This window comes from Penicillium brevicompactum, assembly GCF_028827555.1.
Source record: "Penicillium brevicompactum strain IBT 35665 chromosome Unknown utg000005l_segment0_segment0, whole genome shotgun sequence".
Lineage (NCBI taxonomy): Eukaryota > Fungi > Ascomycota > Eurotiomycetes > Eurotiales > Aspergillaceae > Penicillium > Penicillium brevicompactum.
The window spans coordinates 5,674,304-5,692,627 of NW_026623208.1; the positions used below are offsets into that span (position 1 = coordinate 5,674,304).

Genomic DNA, 18,324 nt, shown 5'->3' on the forward strand with positions numbered 1-18,324 from the left:
AACAACTCCCGCGCGCCGACACTGCACTCTATTTACACTCTCAACTACAACTCTCTGCACCACACATACAGCCATGGCATTCGAACCATCACTCTCTACCAGCGGCATGCGCCCGCCACTTGCTTCAGCTGATGCGCCATCTATGGCAGACTCGCTACCCAGCATAAACTTCGGGTTTGACGACCTACGTAACAGCATGGCTCAATTCACAATCAAATTCGATGCATTCATTGAGCGCGGGCGGAAGAGAGTCTTGGAAGAACGAAACCAGTTTCACATCAATATGGCTGAATATGAAGGTATGTGACCTATCTTCGTCTTTCATCTCCGCACTGTATAACTCACATGCCCCTCAGAGGACGAACGTATGCGCCAGCGCGACATTGAGATTCTCAATCTCAAGTCTCAAACCCACGAACAAACCCTCCAAAAAGAAGCTGCGGAAGCAGCCGAAATGCACGCGGCGATTTCGCAAATCACCCTGGAGCGAGATAGCCGTCTTACAAAACGCGACCGCTTGAAGCAGCAAATCGCTGAAACCCAAAAGGCGATCGCGCAAAATTGGAGGCACAGAAGGCTCATGCTCAGAGTTTAGATGCACAGTCTCGTCTAAACTTTCCAGAGCTGGAGTTCTGGCAGGATTATCTGTGTATTCGGATCGAGGGTGCGGGGCGTGAGGACAGACTCAAGTTTGTCTACAGTCATCTGTTTGAGAAGGATTGGGAGGCTGAGGCTTGGTTTGAACTTGGCACTGCCAGTCGTGACTACGAAGTGTTCCACTCGCGACCGAAATTAGACCATGACGCGCTGGAGCATGTCGTGGATCTCGTTAATGATGATCGGGACTTTGGAGCGTTCTTGAAACGCATGCGCAAGCTGTTTGTCGAAGCAATGAACTAGTGGTGCACAATGGACGATGGATGTTATGAATTTCATGATTTTTATTGCATTGTTTTAGGTCATATCTGTTGGTCCGTTGACGTCGTGTGATCGATAGATTTCGTTCTAAGCAGAAGCCTCGCGGTAAATCGTAATGTTACAGCTGTCGCCCACGGTCGCAAATCTCTCTGCTCTGCCAACCTTGGGAAGCCATTTGGCCGCCCAAAGAACCTTGTCACTCTCAGAAACAGTGGCAACGCAGTGCTTAGTTGCCATAGAATAGACCTTGGCCTTTCCGTCATGGGAGCTTTGCTTCATGTTAGCTTGACATCGTATAACCGTGAAGGAATTGCCTACCAGCTAAGAAGATACTCTCCGGTGCTGCTCCATGAGAGGTTCATAACCCAGGCAGTGTTGCCGGTCAAGCTCCCAACCAGTTCACCTGAGACAGTGTCGTAGAGCGTAATCACACCGCTATCACCCGTGGCTGCGAGGAGTTTTCCAGCTGGCGAGAAAGCGACGACGCGAACTTGCTTGACCGATCCTAGAAATGAATGGATTAGATCATGCAATGATGATGTATAGGGCAACTGCGCCTTACCTGGGAGAGAGAATGGCATGCGACCAGTCTCGGTACTGAAGATGTACACAGAGCCATCAGTGTGTCCAGTGGCCATGAAGCGCCCATCCTGCGACTAAGAGCTGTTAGCAGAGCGAACAAAACAACCCATTGGCAATCAACCACTTACCAAGTCGATGCAAGTGCCCCAGACTCCCTTGGTCTCCTGGTCCCGAATCTGAGTGGCATTGTCGGCAAGGTCCCAGACCTGGATGCGCCCCTCAGGATTGACACCGGCGAGATACTGACCATCCACGGATAGGTCAAGAGCCCAGGTTCGGGCAGAGGCCAGGGCGGCTAAATCTGCTTTAGCATAACTCGGAATATAGGCGGGGACATTGTAACCTACCGGTCAAGTCCTTATCGGCGACCCAGGATCCATCGTTGAATGACCAAACTTTCATGATTCCATTGAAGCCCGCGGTGATCATTCGGGTGCCTTCCGCGTCGATCGCAACTTGGTGGCAGCCATTCGAGTGGGCATACTCAATGACCTGGACTAGCGGGTTTCCGGGCTCGGTGGTGGAGTGGACCTTGATATCGGTTGAAGCCCCAACGGTGATGACCTGCGTATCGGTAACCTCCAGATCGAAAATGAGGGTTGTGTGCGCTGCATGGAGTTTTAGCAAGATCGTCAAGTGCGTCGGGAGCTGTCTTACCATTGACTGCGGAGCCGGCATGAAGATATTGCTTTGACTAGTATTGTTAGTTCATCATGAGCTTGATTCCCACAAATTAGAGCATACCATCTTGATCAGTGTCGCCGTCGCGAGTTGAGAAAGCAATGACGTGAGGCGGGTGGAAAGCCAAATAAATATGCTGACCGCCTGCCTGGGCTGGACGTGGGACCTCTTATCGGATGGTTATCGGGGCGGGAAATTAATAAGCCGACCGATAAGGTTTGTGGGGAATGAACGGATAACCTTGGAACTTTCTCACCTCTCACCTTTCAGCAACAGGGTCAGGTTCAATTGCCACGAGATCCGGACACTTTTGACGATATGATGGTCGGTTTTTGACAGACAGCCAAGAATCAGGGTGTCACTGCTCTGTTTTGCTCGCTTGCTCTCTTTCATCAATGTCTGGGTCCGATTGTTGATCACGAAACCCAGAGATGCCTGCAGTGGCTAACGCAAACCTCATCCGAGCCTATTGGCAGCAGCACTTACCTCTCAGGCTGGGTAACTTGCCGTCACAAGACCTCATGATTGGCATCGCCCTTGGCAGTAGTGATGAACAATTCAGTGACTAACGGAGGCTGAACATGTCATGTCATGTTGCGTGTGGGCAGGTCGATGTTACCAACGAAATTTCCAGCATGGAAAATCCACTGGTATCCTGGTTCAGGGCCTGGCTCTGATCATGACAGCCGCTCAGATTCTTCGATGTGTCTGATTATCATTTGCCTGAGTTTGAGTGTACCAGATGTGGGCATAAGCACATTCGCTTGATAAAGCCGATTGACCAACCATGCACGGGGCTCAAGGATGGCTTTCTTTGACTCGGATGAGGAAGGCTGGCGCGAGACGTGCCAGCGTGCATCCTCTGGGTACATCCGATGCGTGTCGGCGCCGTTGTGCATCGCTTGGTCGAGGGACTTGCGGCTAGTTTGGTACACATGGTGTACGCAAATTGCTCAGCAACATGGTCGATGAGCCGCTCGACGCACTGTTGAGAAACGAATGAACACTCAAGAAAGATATCTCAATATCCATCACCCTAGGGGTTTCATTTTGATACGGATGGCTGGTGGTACGATGCGACGACGAGCCCGGGACCCACACTGACGCGCGATGATGATGCACCCACTTCTGTGGCTTTGAAGATATAGTCAATACGCATGCCCAAGGAGCCTATTGGAAAGACTTTCAAATGCAGAGTGGGCTTTTGAAAGCTACATATTCGGTTGCTTTGATATACACAACTAGGATGGTTATGAATGGATCTCTACTCCGTAGATACTCCGTACGAAGTACCTAGTTATAGTATTATAGAGGAATATTCACCATTTGCTTTAGCATCAATAGAAGTAAATACCCAACCGGGCAGTGATCGTTTGGTATACTCCGTACTCCGTAGAAGTAGTGGTATTTACTAATAATTGGTCGAGTCCAAAGCCTCGGCCAGGCTTCGTCCTCACATCTAGAACGGGAAATCACCTACTTCATGTTGCAGCCCTATTTTGGTAGTTCATATCTACAAGACACGAACGGGGAGCCTCAGAATAAAACTTTCTCTCGTCAGTTAATTAAGAAAACTAAGTACATGGAATCAGAGTTGACAAGCGCTGAAGTGCCAAATCTCTTTTTTCCCGGCGATACAAATCCTCGAGAAGACAAGATGGGGTGTAGGATACAAAAGCCGAAAGAGACGAACGCAAAAATAGAAAAGGGAAAGGGAAAGGGATATCTGCAAGGGCCTGCTGGCGTCAAAGGGGATAAGTTTTCTGCGCGGAAGTGACTGCGCGCAATAGGGTCACGGCGCTCGCGTCACACAACCGACGGAATCTAGTATCCGTTCATGCCAGCGCGCTGGGAGTTGCGGCTCAGCTCACGGTCCGCTGAAGGGCTGATGGGACGGCTGCCACCAGTGTGACCACCACCAGCGCTGCTCTCCTTGAGAGCCAGCAGCTGCTTGGCACGGAAGGTCTCGTAGTGGATCTGGCTGGTGGTCTCGACCAGATCCTGGAGGTGGGTGCGGGTCAGGAAGTTGCGGAGGTAGACAAATTCGCAGTGGTTCTCATCCTCGACGTTGATGACACCCCAGCGGTTCTGACGTCCGCGAACCTGCTTGCCGTTGACAACAATGGTCTTCTCGCTACCGACAACAGAGAAGGGAATGATATCCTGCGACAAGTCAGTTATCTTTCTGACAGATCCCATCGTATTTTCCAACATACCTTGATCTGAGCGTTGATGGCGCGCTCCTCGTCATCGAGCTCATCATTATCGTAGGGGTACATCTTCAGGTTGTGGAAAGCGAATTCCTCCTTGATGCGCTCCTTAAAGGCCTGGCGCTCTTCGAGGGTGAGGGAGTCGGACTTGGCAATAACGGGAACAACATTGACGACATCGGACAGCTTCTTCAGGACAACGATATCAATGGGCTTGAGGCTGGGGTAAAAGGTTAGCTGGATGGAGCCCCGATACAAAGATCCCCCAGGAAAAAAAAAACCCGGGGTATGGGCGGGGTAAAACTCACGCATGGCCAGAGGGCTGGATGAAGAACAAGCAGCAGTGGATACGGGTATCTTGGATGTAACGCTCACGCTGAGCAGTGAGTTCCTTGCGGAGGTAAGCGGAGTGCTGATCCTTGATGTACTTGACAATGGGATCCCAGCTGGAATACACAATTAGCCATGTTCTCGGCCGTGTAGCGCCAAAAAAAAAAAAAGTGAAACAAAAAGAAAAAAAGAGGGGCGGAATTACCATCGGTCGTTGTTGACCTGGTCGCCGTAGCCAGGTGTGTCAACAATGTTCAAGCGGAGACGAACACCGTTCTCCTCAATGACTAGTCCCCCGTCAGCTATTCTAATTCGAAGTCTCGCGTCCCGGGTAACAATCACGTACTGTGCGACACGGTCTGGATCTCAGTTGTAGAGCGAACGGGCTCAGATGGAGTCAAACGACCCTTAGAATCGATCAGGTGGGATGCGAAGATGGTGTTGACAAGAGTGGATTTTCCAAGACCAGTTTGACCTAACGCGCGAAATTTCAGCTGCTGACCTCGGGGGTTAGAAGTTCAGGCGACTCCGTACCAACACACATGACATTGAACTGGAAGCCACGCTTCAACAGCTTCCGCTCGATCTGAGAAGTGATGCTGTCGAAACCGACATGGCTGTGAGGGAAAACAGTGGGCTGAGCGCCGGCTGGGGAGGTAGCGGTGGCCATTGTCGATAGGTATTAGAGAAGAGAAATGAACGAGAGAATATAAAAAGCCCGCACACCCAAAAGTTGACCAGCAGAGAGGAGAGGCAAGAGCCACCCCTTATTATCTGAGTTCCCTACTCAGGGGTGCCCTATTCCTAATCGGGCCTAGCGTCTCTCCGCGAGAAAACTGATCGCTTTTGCTTCTTTACGTTCTTGTGATAGCTCCCATCGACTATATCCAAACACCCCCCTTTCCTTTGCCGCTCTAACGATTTCTCAACATGGCATTGCGTCTCCTTCCGTTCGCCCCGGCAAACATGTCGCGCTCCCTCTTCTCCGAAGCCCTCCAATTCCGCCCCGTTCGCTTCATGCCACCCGTCGCGACCGCATTCTTACAACCCGTCTCAATCTCTCTCAATATCCCCGGTCTGCTCTCCGACATCTGGGAATCTGTCCTGCGCGCTGTTCCCAAGAAGAAGACTTCCCACATGAAGAAGCGTCACAGGTTCATGGCCGGTAAGGCTCTTAAGGACGTCAAGAGTCTCAACAAGTGCCCGGGCTGCGGTCAGCTGAAGCGCGCTCATTTGCTGTGTCCACACTGTGTCAAGGGTAAGATTGGAGTCTTTTCCGCTGGAAGCCGATTCCGGGAGGCTAATTTGGACGTTCAACAGATATCAAGGAATCCTGGAGAACCCTCGACACCGCATGAGTGCTTGATCGTGATTATGGGCTTGAGTAGTGTGACTTCCAACTCCTCATCTCAGGCTCGGAGAGTGTATTTCTAGAACGAAGCTGTGGATACATATGCTGCATGGCACCTGGCGTCTGGGTTTTTGCGGGGCAACTTTTTTTTCGATGACTTTATAGCAGCATGTTCTACTTGGTAGATCAAAACCCACTGACACAATATATTGCTCCTTTTTGAATGCTATCAAGATTTATGTTCGAAATTGTGGTATCCACGATAGTATTCCAGGGACTCTGTCCGAGTGTATCTCGGCACTATATATCGCTATACAAACAAGGCTTATTGGTATGCAATCGAGAATGTGAACTTTTGGAAAGCAAAGAAAATGAAAGTCCATGCAACATCTTCCACCTCTCAACGCTATGCGCCGAAGCGACCACCGTCAACAATCCAATCCCTCAATTCGGTATACGCCTTCTCAACGTCGTCGTTGACAACGATCTTCTCATGAGAGCCAGGCAGCTTGGCAAATCCCAGCTCGTTCTTTGCCTGTGCCAATCGCTTAGCCAGAGATTCCTCGGTCTCGGTGCCGCGGCCACGAAGGCGCTTCTCCAACTCCTCCAACGAAGGAGGGGCGAGGAACATGAACCGCGCGTTCAGGTCGGTCTTCTTGACCTGCTTCACGCCCTCCATCTCGATATCCAGAATACAGATGCGCTCCTTCTCGGCGATGTTCTTGACGGCTTGCACGGAGGTTCCGTAATGGTTTCCGCTGAATTGGGCATGCTCGATGAAGCCGTCGGCGGCAACGAGTTCGAGGAAAGCCTCCTTGGTAGTGAAGTAGTATTCGCGGCCGTCCTGCTCACCAGCGCGCGGTTGACGGGTTGTGTCTGTTATGGTCAGTCGTGGTCCTGCTGGAGGGGCATACTGTGCTCACGGGAGATGGAGAAACCAAACTTGTCGGGGAACTCCTTGAAGAGGCGGCCCAGGAGAGTGGACTTGCCAGTGCCACTGGGGCCACTGATCACCACAGGTCTGAATTGAGAGACTTATAATCGCATGTCAGTAAATATTTTGCAATTGCGGGGATCAATCGGAATGTGCGATGTGACTGCGACGGGTAGATCCTTCTGTTGCTTACCGGCAGACATTGTAGATGCAAAGCGTCTAGCACGAATGAATGGTTTGAGCGACGCCGAAAAAGCACGAAAAGACGAAGGATACATAAGACAAGATGTTATCTCGGTCTGGATCCATGAATGCGGTGCGACCACACCGCATTGGAAAACAGGCAGATTAAGGCGGTATGTAACTAAGTCGAACTATCGGATTTAAGTGCCCAGATATCAATAATGGAGTAATCATATTCATTTCTATAGCTGTGATTTATACATATCAGATCCTAAGGCTTGAGTGGCCCCTGGTGACTTCCACGCCTTGAGGGGTTCATGCTCCCAGCCTCCGCTTCTTGTTCCAGGAAGTTAGACCATAGTTCAGCCAGTGTCTCTTTGCTGGAGGCACCACCGTCCATAAACTCCGTTGCAAGGTTGGGTGTACTTGGTGTTCGCAGCGGGGTCCCGGGGACTCTCAGTTTTCCGGGCATACTTGACGTCCCTGGACGGGCAAGGCCGGCCTGTTCGCGTTGTTCTGGGCTGACGTTAGCAATAGTCCTAAAAATCAAGACCTGACAACTCACCATCATTCCAACCCAATAGAGCTGCAATCAGCTGCAAAATTTGGAATTTCTTGGGGTCAGATCGGTCAAGGCCGAGGAAGTGTAGGAAATGATTAGTGACGATGTGTCTGTACAGAATCAGTCAACGCATTCCATCGAGATTGCTTTCGTAAAGCTTACCTGTCAACGTTATCTTCCGGCTTTCCTTTCTTGAGAAATCTGAGAGCTTTCGTCAAGTGATCGTTCAACGTGACCGCCTCATGACGGAGCTTGCCAATGAGAAGGTTTTTCTCCTTGACTTCCTTCTCGAAAGGTCTGACCCGCTCAATCTCTTCCTGGGCAGCCTGGAGACCCTTTTCTGAATCTGAGGCCTGCTTTTGCGCTTCGCGCAAGGAGCGCCGGAGCTCCTCGAGTTGGGAGTCTGAGCTCTCCACAAGCTCTCGCAGCTCCTGCTTCCGTGCGGCTTGAATTTCCTGCAAAGCTCGTTGGAGACCATCAACGGTTGATTGTTGGGTGTCGCGGTCCTCGATGGCTCGTTCGTAGGCTTCCTTCAGGCTGCCGAGCTGCTCTTCCAGATCTCCAACCTTTTCATTGAGGTTTTCTCGGATAGACCGCTCTTCCATAGCAAGGACTTCCCAGTTGTGCATGGCTTCCTTCGCTTGCTCGAATTCTGCTTGGAGATATGACTCTTGTTCAAGCATCTCTTCCTTCTCTTTCAGCCAGTTCTGTTGGGATAGATTCGTCCGATCCCGGAGAGTCACCAACTCCTTCTCCTTCTCCGCCGAATCACCGGATAGTTCGAGCATCTGGTTAGACTTAGAATCCAATTCACCCTTGAGGGTGTTGTTCTCGTCCTCGAGCTCTTCGATCTGCGATCGCGCAAGAGCCAGTTCCTCCTAATGAGCAATATTAGTAGATGCGGCGGTCAATTCAATTGAGATCAACATACGGCATCTTCCTTGAGCCGCTCTCCTAGTTGTGACTTGATCGTGTTCACCCGCTCCAAGAGCTTCTGGTACTGGGTTTCTGCATGGTCCTTTTTACTCTCTGCGTCATCCAACCGCTGTTGTAAAGGCTCTATTTCTGCAGCATGCTTGGACTGAATGTCCTCCAGTGATTTTCGCACGTCCGCTACCTCTGCGCGCAAGGAGTCGCGGTCGCGAACGAGGGCGTCGAATCGATCATTTGGCTCGGTGCGGTCGGAGGCGGGGTCGGGCTGATTATCGACGCTGGAAGGAGCATCGCCAGCGGCAGTATTTTGCTGATTGTTAATTGACCGGTCTGGAAGACCCATTGATTCGGGGTCGGCGCCATTTGATTCGGGTTCGTCGGGGGGATTCTCGTCGACATCACTGGCTTCATTCTGGGGAGGGGTCTCAGCAGGGGGTCAGGCCATCCGGCACAGACTGCATGTCTCACGTACATTATTCTGGTCGATTGACGCATCTTGCTCACTGGCGGCGGCGTCGGCTTTGGCTTTGGCGGCCTTCTTCTTGTTCTTCTTGGACTTTGCGCCTTGGGAAAGTCAGCGGGGTTCAATTCAGTTTATCGATAAGATCTTACTCGGAGCAACAGACGGTGGATTGTCCTCGGTCATAATGTACGGTATTGAGGTAAACCTGAAGTGAGGGAAGAAGTTGAATTCATAAGGTTCCAGGGTAAGCTGTCAACACGGCTAGCGCCCTTCCCGGATATGCGATGATTAATCTCCTTATCCGTTTATCGAACTCGCATTTGAGATCATATCTATGGATAGATGGATGGTTTTTGATTTATTCTACAGTTGATTGTACGATCTTATTTCGATGTTTTCGAGCTAGGTATTTAGAGCAATTCAGGTGTACAGATCCAACCCTGGAACCATGGATGGGGAGATATACTGTGTTGATCCCATCCTGAAATCCAACAGCGCATCTAGTGTTTGGTGTATGCGATATATAATGTTTGAGTTGATATTGTATTGCCTGCATGCAATTTGTAAAGGGTATATTTTTGTAACTTCACTGTAGGTCACACAGAGAATGTATGTCTGCAGAGGAGACCCGTCACATGAAGTCGTCCAAGAAGTCCTCGTCACGATCTTGGTTGTTGCTGGCCTCTAGCTGCTCATCGGTGAACATATCATCATACGCATGATCCTTCTGCCACTTCAATTGTTCATATTCCTGCTGCTTCTTCTTTTCTTTCGCGCGCTGCTCCTCCCGGGTCTTGCGATCTCCACGCGCCTTCTTGCGGGTGTCCTCCTCCTTCTCGGCACGAAGGTCGGGGTACTTCTCGACCCGGGTCTTGTTAAGTCGATTGACAATAGGGTTCTCGCGCTGCTTCACGTAGATCTTGCGGACGAGCTTGTGGTTATGGAATGTGACTTGGCCGGCAGCCATAGATCCATCCTTCTTCAGGTTTGACCAGGGTGTGTAGATAATGGTGATATTGTCTTTCTTGTTGCCTGCCCAGAAGTCAGCCGACGGTACTGACTTGGCCGGGGCGAGGTCTTACCTTCAATGGAGTTGGCTTTTGTCAGTTGGGCGCAGTCCTCCAGCAGTGGCTGGGCAATGTTGTCCCACGTTTCACCCTCACGGAGACGTACGTAAACGTGTGCGCTCGATAAATTGTCGACGTGAAACTGCGGGAGCGCGGACTATTAGAGGTATTGGCGTCGCAAGTCGGAAGGAAGACAAACCCTGTTGCGCAGGAAGGTTAGTGGCCAAGTCAAACTGGAAATCGCAGGTAGCATACCAAACATCGTTATCTAGTCCAAACTGAATGAGATCCTCATCTAGTCTGGTTAGAACAGTCGGGTTGATAGCGGTGTTGATCGATTGGCGTACTCTCAAACTTGTCCTTGCCGACGTAAATGAAGGCCGAGGGTGACACGACGTTGGATGTGAAGTAGTAAACCATTATGCACTGTCTCTTGCTGATCTGTTGGAGATTCCGTGGGGTCTCAAACCGAGGGGGATTTTCTTTATCAGCTTAGTCATTCTATAGTTCGACCTCACCTCGGAGCCCTCCAGGGCTGGAGGCTCGCCCAGGCGTGTTTGGTAATCACTAACTACTCCGTATAGAGATCGGAGTCTGGTGTTCTTTCTCCAATTTCAACACACTTTTGTATTGTTGATCCTTTTCCATGACTTGGGTGTGTTGTTTTGCCCAATTGCAGACAGACCAAAAAATACATGACCAAAAAAAGAAATCTCTCCCTCGGGGAATCGAACCCCGGTCTCCCGCGCTTATCGGTGTTAATGACAAGCGGAAATCATCACCACTAGACCAAGGAAGATGAGATGGCTGAGTTACTGCTCGGCCACTTGGCTGGTTGATGAAGGAACTGGGCATTAAAGACATAATGTACCTGACAGCTCCACGTCCAAATAAATCCCGAGGTCCATCTCGGACTCTGAAACACTAGCTTATCAGCAACAAACACTCCGTACTCCGTATACGAGATCAACTTTACGATAGCATGAGACTTAGACTTAATTTTTGGTGTTTCAAGTAACCATCAGCTGATGTTAACTCATCAACATTAAAGATATTACTACATAATACTAACTTGTTGGCACGTTTCGTTTGGTCGCTGCTAAGGAACCTCAATTAGAGTTGCGGGCCATTTCACACTTCATCTCCTCTCGCTTCCCACTCCCCAATCTTCTTACGCTATGCACAATCCTGGTCTTCCCTCGCTCTCTATGGCCCAAGGCCACTTGAGTCAGTTCTCGGCTGCTTCAGCATGGGTCATGACGCGTTCCTCCCCGACGGAACCTGAAACCCAATGCAGAAATTTCCCCCTCCAAATTTCGATCATCGTGATGAACACTGCATTTTCATTTCGGGCGAACAACCGCTTGTGTGAAGCAGCCGTGAAATAACCGGATAAGTGTCTCGGAAGTGTGATGTACATCGGCACGAAGCATTACCGTTTCAAGATGGGATCTTTCCGGCCGAAGCAGGTTCGCCAATAGGAAAAAACCCAAGATAAAACTCGCCCAAAAGTCCGCTAGCGCAGGGTTTATATTTTTCAAAATCGGCACAAGTTACAAGTCGAGCCTCAAGTTCCACTCGAGTCCCACTCAACTGACGCACCGGACCATTGCTGGACCCATTGAAGGTCCCCCAATTGGCCCTATCGGCTTTAAGCGACCCTGTCTAAACCTTGAGCTCTATAGCTCGCCCACGAATCACTGCTGCATCTGGGTCCGTGACTTTCGATCCTAGCCTGGAAAATGCCGTGAAAACCGTGAAAACCGTTACGCCATTCCCGGGCGAGCCCGCTTATACAGCACAAACCACCCCACTCTCATGATGTTTATGTTTGGTTACGGTCTTGCAGGTTCATCAACACCGCAATCTCCGCTCCCGGGGAAGTCCGTCTGTAAATGTCCCACTGGATTGCTTTTCCTACCCTTATTCCTTATTTTCGCTCGGATGTCACACTTATGAACATAGCTTTTTTCGGACCACTGGCCCGATTCCTTCCTCCCCGGTAGCTCCACCCATCCCATTTAATTTTAAAAACTATTCACATTCCCCGTCTCTACACTTCTTCTCCTTCTCCTTCTATTTGGCTCTGCAATCGCTCTCGAGCGCCGCGTGCGTTCTCCCCTCCAGTTTCAACAACTCTCCTCCTCCATCCCTCCCCCCAACTCATATCACATCATGCCAAACCCGCCTCTCTCAAAATCCTGGCCGGAAATTCGACAGGCCTTAGAGCATGCCCGCGAATGCGAAGATGGCCCCGTGGATGCCTCCACCGCCACCGTGCTAGATGCTACCATTGCCGAACTCTGGAACCGCATCCAATCCCAGCCTGATACCTACGTCCTGAGTCCAGACGAGTTCGCCCTCTTTAATTACTTCCTTACAACCCGCTACCGCGGTTCTCCCGTCGCCCAGCGAGCTGTGGCTCGCTTCTGGGACAATTATCAACAAACCAGCAACTGTGACGTCGCCAACTAAGTCGAGCGGGATCTCTTTTACGAAATTTTTATCCCAAAACAATATTTCCTTTCCCTTTCCTCCGTTCATGGCTGGATTTTCTTTCGCCTGAGGTGGCGGGACTTGAGGTACTCCTCGAAGTCCCCCCGTATCAAGTTTTCCCCCTCCATCAAACCCCCTCCAGAAACCCCCGGGATGAAGGGGTGTCTTGATAGGGTCTCGGTCCTGGAGGCCAGCAAATCGAAAGAGCGGTCTCTTGGTCACGGTGCCCTCTGGTTCTACAGAATGTACAATTTGATCCCTGTTGGATTGGGACACAGTACATGCGTTGGGCTATGATGCATAAGAGGGGAAGCACATTATGTTCGAACTAAAAAACACATATATAATAGAATATAATGCATCAAAAAATATATATTATTGTATCTTTATTGCCTGATCAATATATTGTTATTATTATTTAATATTGCTGGGTGGATATAATATCCATGGTCTTAGTATTTACTATATAACAACGTAACTAGTAACATCTTACTCCGTACAAAACCATAAATAGAGTAAGATTCTGGTTATGTGAGCAATTCTCCGGGTGAATCGGCTGCGAGTCATTTCTTAGTTTCCTTAGCGTCCCCAACCTAGTCCTTCCTCGGTGTTTAATATGCGTAACCGCTTACATTAGTTACTCTTTCTGTACGTACTTTTGTTCCAAGGTTGTACCTGATCTTTTTCCCATTCAAGCCTAACTCTTTCCAGTGTAACATCTGCCCATATATTTTACACAAGGATCCCTTGTGATCCAGGATATCTGTGCGCAGATCCACTACTCGCTCTGAAAGGAAATCACTTGCGCAGTGGTGACATCTGTGTAGCCAGATTTGCACTTTATTCATATACCATAAACTCTACCAATCCACACTAACGCGGTGTGTAATTTTCCCCTCGAATCAGAATTTTTCCGGATTACCTCACTCTAGTACCTCCCTGCCTCAGTGGAGAGAATTGTCCGCACACGAGAAGCTGCCTCCCCCAACGCCCTCACGAAGGTTGTGGAAGATCGACCGAATGGACGAATACAACCCGACAATGCACTAGTGGTACAGATTAGCCCCGTCTCGCCCCCATGTCTGCACGACTCACGATGAGAAATCCAAGAAACACCAAAAGAATGTTGACGCAGAACAAACAGCACTGTTGCCAGCTCATGAACCAACAGGTCCGGTTGAGGTATAGCCAGAAGAGGCCCGGGAGGCCGAAAGAGAACCAGCTGGCGAATAGGGAGCTCTGGAAGTAGGTCAGTCTCTGTTGTTCGATGCACTACATCAAGTACCTACCGCAAGCCCTAAGACATCGTTGAATACCGGGATGCTCTCAGCAATAACCCACGACAAAATCCAAAGCACTGCGGAGATCAGAGCCCAGGTAGCTCTTGCAGTGAAGGACCCACTATGTATAGAGTTGGTTCCTCGGAAAACCCGAACATATATGAACTTGACGGCGACGTGAGCGTTGACCACACCACCGATCACAATCTATTCAGATAATCAGCCCTGTATCATCAAACTCCACCCACATATACATACCGTCGGCATAGCGATGGCATAAGAAACCTTCCGAATCAAAGCCCCTGCAGAATTGAGGGCAGGCGAGTTCACTGTCGGCCCCACATATGCATATATCACAATCGCCGCAACGGTATACAAGACCATTTCGCTCATTTGAAGAAGTGCCAGCGCTCGAGGAAAGTCCTTGAGCTCCCTCAGCTCCGAGAATAGGGTGAAGAAAGCCACATGGCCTGCGTAGGCAAAGACGATGTTGGCGATGGCAAGACATACCTCATGCACCTTTGGACCTGGCGAAAACGCTGGAACATGGGTTGGTCCTTTATTCGCAAGAGCGATGCCAATCATGCCAGTCATCACTGCTCCAGTGATACTGACAAAGCTCACGGACGATATATGAGACAGTCGCTCCAAGCGCCGGGGCAGAGTGAGTATGAACGAGGCGAATAGACCGAGGAAAGAGAAGATGATAGTACAGGCGGAGTGGTCACTCAAGACGTTCATCATGATAGAGAAAGTGAGGATGTGGCTACCCATCACCAACATGAAGAAGACAATCTGCGCGGCATCCAGGGTAGACCGTCCAAAGCGTCCCATGAGGATCTCGCCGGCGTCGGCCATGCTGTGGACCTGCACATATCGGCATTTGAACTGTCCGATGGTGTAGCCCGTGTAGGTGGAGATGATTCCGATGGCGACGATGGCGATGATGCCACTGCGCGAATATTAGCCTGTACTTTCCATAGGGACGGACAGAAATCATACGGAACGAGCCCTAAGGTCGCGAGGGCTTTTGGAAGCGCTAGAATCCCAAGGGAGATGGTCTCGGCGATCATAACTGACTGAACTCAGCTGACGTCTGAACACTCTGCGAAGAATAAACTTACTCATGCCAGCTTGCCTATTCGAATGAGCTGTCTGCTCTGCTTTATCTCGCTGGGAACGGGGCACTCACCACCAAGCCATGGTCTTGTACCTCACGCCAGCCTGGCTCTCGTCCCCGAACGGATCTTCGGGCTTTGGCTCATCGTCTTTGACTATCTCCAATTTGTCCATCGACCCAGAAGGGTGCAAAGCAGAGTGACTAGGCTCCATATATGAAGACATTGCAAGAGGGAGGTTTGAAATGCATAAGAAATCACATTTAGGGCAGCGACGAAGGAAACCACCCGACAGTGCGGAGTACCAAACAGCTCGCGGCAGATTTTAGTAAGAACTAATTGGCTGCAACAAAACTGTTTGATATGTGATATAAGGCATTTTCAAGGAAGCTGGGCTCCAGATGGCTTGCATTCGAAACGATCCTATTTTGAGATTCAACATGCTAATGAGACGAAGAGAAAAGTAGACAGAAAAAAAAGTAAGGAACGCTTCTATTTGTACAATCGATCTATATTTACCATTTATTTGGTCGCAGCGGCAAGGGCAGCCTCAGAGGTAGCCTTAACGTCACTTTCAATCATGTCCGCAGGGGGTTCTAGATTCGCTGTTAGTATAAGAATTGTATGATCATGTTCGATGAACTTACCATTGCGAGAGAAAGTGGCACGCTCCTTGTCATCGACCTGGCGGACACGGCCAGTCTGGACATCCTGTCGGGACAGACCCATGAAGCTCTGAGAGAGACCCATGGACTTGAGGTAAGCGAGAGAGTGCTTCCACTCGACGTCCTTGCGGGCAATGGTCCACTGCAGCTCCTCGCCCATCAAGTCAATGACGTTGGGGAGGGCCTCGAGAGCGGCCTCGGCGTTCAGGAAGGCCAGACGGGTGCGACGAGCGATGACATCGACGGCAGTCTGGGCGTACTCGTGGCGGACGGCGTAACGAACCTCACCGTCAATGAAGGGGTACATGGCGGAAAGACGGCAGCCGCGAACGGGGAAGCGCTCGGCGGTAGGGGAAGAGAGAGCAGCGACCTGCCATGAGCGGTCACCGTAAGACTCAGTCAGGTGCTTGGCAACGTCGGTCTCGAGACCGAAGTGCTGGATGAGGTTGATGAAGAGGGTCTTGGAGAAACCGTGGGCACCGATCAGACGGACCTGGTGGGTCTGGCAGGTTCCGTCAAGAGTGGCGCCGTCAGCGACCAGGCCGCTACCACCGACACCGGAGATATCGGGGAGGGAGCTCATCTGGCGGGGCTTGAGCTTGAAGACCTCGAGGGCCTCGTCGACGGCCTCCTCGGCCATCTGGCGGTAGGTGGTCCACTTTCCACCGGCGCAGGTCAGCAGACCGGAGGGGGAGACAGTCACCAAGTGGTTGCGGACCAGAGACTCGGAGTTCTTGGCCTTGGGGTCGCGAACCAGGGGACGGATACCAGACCAAGCGGCGAGAACGTCGCTGCGCTCAATGGTGATATCGGGGGCAACGTAGCCACGGATCTCGGACAGAATCCAGTTGATGTCCTTCTCGGTGGGCTGGGGCTGGGCCTCGATCTCGCAGGGCTGGTCGGTGGTACCAGCGATGGTGTTACCCTGCCACGGCAGGAAGAAGATAACACGTCCATCAGAGGTGGAGGGATCGATCAGACCCATGTTGGAGGGACTGAAGTAACCGGGCAGAATAACGTGGACACCAGCACTGGGGGCGACAATCTCCTTGACATCGGGCTCGTCCATCTTGCGAATGGAGTCGGAGAAGGGACCGGTAGCGTTGATGATACCCTTAGCGCGGATCTTGAACTCCTCGGCCTTGCCACCGTTCAGCTCGGTGACAACATCCTTGGCGCGCGCACCACACAGCTTGCCATTGGCGTCCTTCTCAAGTCCAGTAACCTCGAGGTGGTTCACGACGGTGGTTCCGTAGAGGGCAGCAGTCATTGCGAGGGAAACGTTCATGCGGGAGTCGTTGTGAGCACCATCTGAGGTCAAGTCAGCTCCAAACATTGCATTGGGGATTAAGGAACAGCAAAAAAGGGCAAAACGCACCGTAGTAAACCATAGCACCAATAATGTTATCGCGCTTCAGCATAGGGAATGCATCAATGGCCTTACTCTTGGTCAGGAAGTACGAGGTTTCAATACCCTCGGAACCAGCCAAGAAATCGTAAGCCTTGGTACCGGCCCAGAAGTAGGGAGCCTGCCACCACTTCTGAACGGGCACCATAATTGGCAGCCATTGGGACAGATGAGGAGCTGTGTTGAGGAAGTATTTGCGCTCACGGAGAGCCTCCTTCACGAGCGCATATCTGCAATGCGATTGTCAGCACACAAATTGCGTCATCAAAAAATCAACAATTTTCGGCGCGGAAAAAAACTGACTGGTTGTAATCAAGCTCCCAAACAGCCTTTTCCAGATAACGGACACCACCGTGTACCAGCTTGGTACTCTTACTACTAGTACCGGCACTGAAATCATCTCTTTCCACAACCGCGACCTTGAGGCCACGGGTGGCGGCGTCTAGTGCAATTCCGGAACCGGTGGCTCCGCCACCGATGACCAAAAGATCATATTCTTCCTCCTCGTTACTGCGCTTCAGGTCCTGGATCTGTTCGAGACGGGACTTAATCAGAGGGAAGCTAGGAGGCACCAGCTTTCCTTCGCGGTAACCCGGTGGTGGCACTGCAGGGGCCTCGAGACCGGGGATGTTGCGCGGACGGTAAGAAATGTAAAGAACTCCAGCTCCGGCCGCGGCGGCGGCGGATGTGTACAGGAGAGGTCTCAAGAGCTTTCGTGAGTGTCGGGCGGCCATTATGTGATTATGAACAAATATGCAATTCTCTTTATGTGCCTAGAACGAGAGGCAGAATTGGGGGAGAGAGGAGAGAGGTGTAGATGGGAAATAATCAGAAAGGGAAGAAAGGGAGACGGAAGATAAAAAAATAAAAAGGACAAAAGGGCAAGGGCAAGAAAGGCAAGATTTGCGAAGCCAAGGGTACCAGATACCAGGTCGGTTCACCTTCCACTGGCAATACAGGGGTGTCACGAGTACAAGCAGAGCTCTGCGTCATGGGCGCAAAGCAGCTCACCATTGGAGCAACTTGGCAGTGGGGATTGATACCCATGCGCCTCTCTCTCTTCTTTCTCTAATCGCCATTTCTCCCACCAATCGACGTCTCGGCAGCTAAAAAGTGGAGGAGTCTCCATCACTCCGGGTCCTT

The 18,324-nt window shown here is 50.9% G+C and overlaps 10 protein-coding genes across 10 annotated transcripts; 3 read left to right on the plus strand and 7 right to left on the minus strand.

Moving 5' to 3' along the window:
- Positions 1-73: 73 nt before the first annotated feature.
- N7506_008021 (kinetochore Spc25 family protein) lies at positions 74-900 on the plus strand (the record flags this gene model as incomplete). Its single annotated transcript, XM_056957314.1, is given in 3 exon segments — positions 74-299; positions 357-589; positions 604-900. 3 exon segments carry the CDS (start codon positions 74-76, stop codon positions 898-900), a joined length of 756 nt encoding a protein of 251 aa, XP_056811648.1.
- Positions 901-1,005: 105 nt separating this feature from the next.
- On the minus strand, positions 1,006-2,247 carry N7506_008022 (SKI complex subunit WD repeat protein SKI8; the record flags this gene model as incomplete). Its single annotated transcript, XM_056957315.1, has 7 exons — positions 1,006-1,186; positions 1,237-1,423; positions 1,481-1,574; positions 1,629-1,795; positions 1,848-2,108; positions 2,158-2,194; positions 2,245-2,247. The coding sequence occupies 7 exons, from the start codon at positions 2,245-2,247 to the stop codon at positions 1,006-1,008; spliced, it is 930 nt and encodes a 309-aa protein (XP_056811649.1).
- Positions 2,248-4,005: 1,758 nt separating this feature from the next.
- aspD (septin aspD) lies at positions 4,006-5,391 on the minus strand (the record flags this gene model as incomplete). Its single annotated transcript, XM_056957316.1, has 6 exons — positions 4,006-4,344; positions 4,398-4,611; positions 4,700-4,837; positions 4,927-5,008; positions 5,068-5,196; positions 5,256-5,391. 6 exons carry the CDS (start codon positions 5,389-5,391, stop codon positions 4,006-4,008), a joined length of 1,038 nt encoding a protein of 345 aa, XP_056811650.1.
- A 260-nt stretch (positions 5,392-5,651) lies between these two features.
- On the plus strand, positions 5,652-6,079 carry N7506_008024 (mitochondrial 54S ribosomal protein bL32m; the record flags this gene model as incomplete). Its single annotated transcript, XM_056957317.1, has 2 exons — positions 5,652-5,979; positions 6,042-6,079. The coding sequence occupies 2 exons, from the start codon at positions 5,652-5,654 to the stop codon at positions 6,077-6,079; spliced, it is 366 nt and encodes a 121-aa protein (XP_056811651.1).
- A 399-nt stretch (positions 6,080-6,478) lies between these two features.
- On the minus strand, positions 6,479-7,284 carry N7506_008025 (guanylate kinase; the record flags this gene model as incomplete). The annotated part of the gene is made up of 3 exons (XM_056957318.1): positions 6,479-6,948; positions 6,996-7,093; positions 7,208-7,284. The coding sequence occupies 3 exons, from the start codon at positions 7,282-7,284 to the stop codon at positions 6,479-6,481; spliced, it is 645 nt and encodes a 214-aa protein (XP_056811652.1).
- Positions 7,285-7,460: 176 nt separating this feature from the next.
- Positions 7,461-9,330, minus strand: N7506_008026 (putative Golgi matrix protein; the record flags this gene model as incomplete). Its single annotated transcript, XM_056957319.1, has 6 exons — positions 7,461-7,705; positions 7,755-7,861; positions 7,914-8,629; positions 8,683-9,096; positions 9,157-9,248; positions 9,297-9,330. The coding sequence occupies 6 exons, from the start codon at positions 9,328-9,330 to the stop codon at positions 7,461-7,463; spliced, it is 1,608 nt and encodes a 535-aa protein (XP_056811653.1).
- A 448-nt stretch (positions 9,331-9,778) lies between these two features.
- N7506_008027 (uncharacterized protein) lies at positions 9,779-10,634 on the minus strand (the record flags this gene model as incomplete). The annotated part of the gene is made up of 5 exons (XM_056957320.1): positions 9,779-10,179; positions 10,230-10,371; positions 10,414-10,447; positions 10,470-10,509; positions 10,562-10,634. The coding sequence occupies 5 exons, from the start codon at positions 10,632-10,634 to the stop codon at positions 9,779-9,781; spliced, it is 690 nt and encodes a 229-aa protein (XP_056811654.1).
- A 1,755-nt stretch (positions 10,635-12,389) lies between these two features.
- N7506_008028 (uncharacterized protein) lies at positions 12,390-12,689 on the plus strand (the record flags this gene model as incomplete). The annotated part of the gene is made up of 1 exon (XM_056957321.1): positions 12,390-12,689. One exon carries the CDS (start codon positions 12,390-12,392, stop codon positions 12,687-12,689), a length of 300 nt encoding a protein of 99 aa, XP_056811655.1.
- Positions 12,690-13,654: 965 nt separating this feature from the next.
- Positions 13,655-15,334, minus strand: N7506_008029 (uncharacterized protein; the record flags this gene model as incomplete). The annotated part of the gene is made up of 7 exons (XM_056957322.1): positions 13,655-13,756; positions 13,806-13,949; positions 14,000-14,197; positions 14,249-14,942; positions 14,993-15,065; positions 15,115-15,128; positions 15,183-15,334. 7 exons carry the CDS (start codon positions 15,332-15,334, stop codon positions 13,655-13,657), a joined length of 1,377 nt encoding a protein of 458 aa, XP_056811656.1.
- A 296-nt stretch (positions 15,335-15,630) lies between these two features.
- On the minus strand, positions 15,631-17,915 carry N7506_008030 (glycerol-3-phosphate dehydrogenase GUT2; the record flags this gene model as incomplete). The annotated part of the gene is made up of 3 exons (XM_056957323.1): positions 15,631-17,084; positions 17,152-17,411; positions 17,485-17,915. 3 exons carry the CDS (start codon positions 17,913-17,915, stop codon positions 15,631-15,633), a joined length of 2,145 nt encoding a protein of 714 aa, XP_056811657.1.
- Between the last annotated feature and the right edge of the window lie 409 nt (positions 17,916-18,324).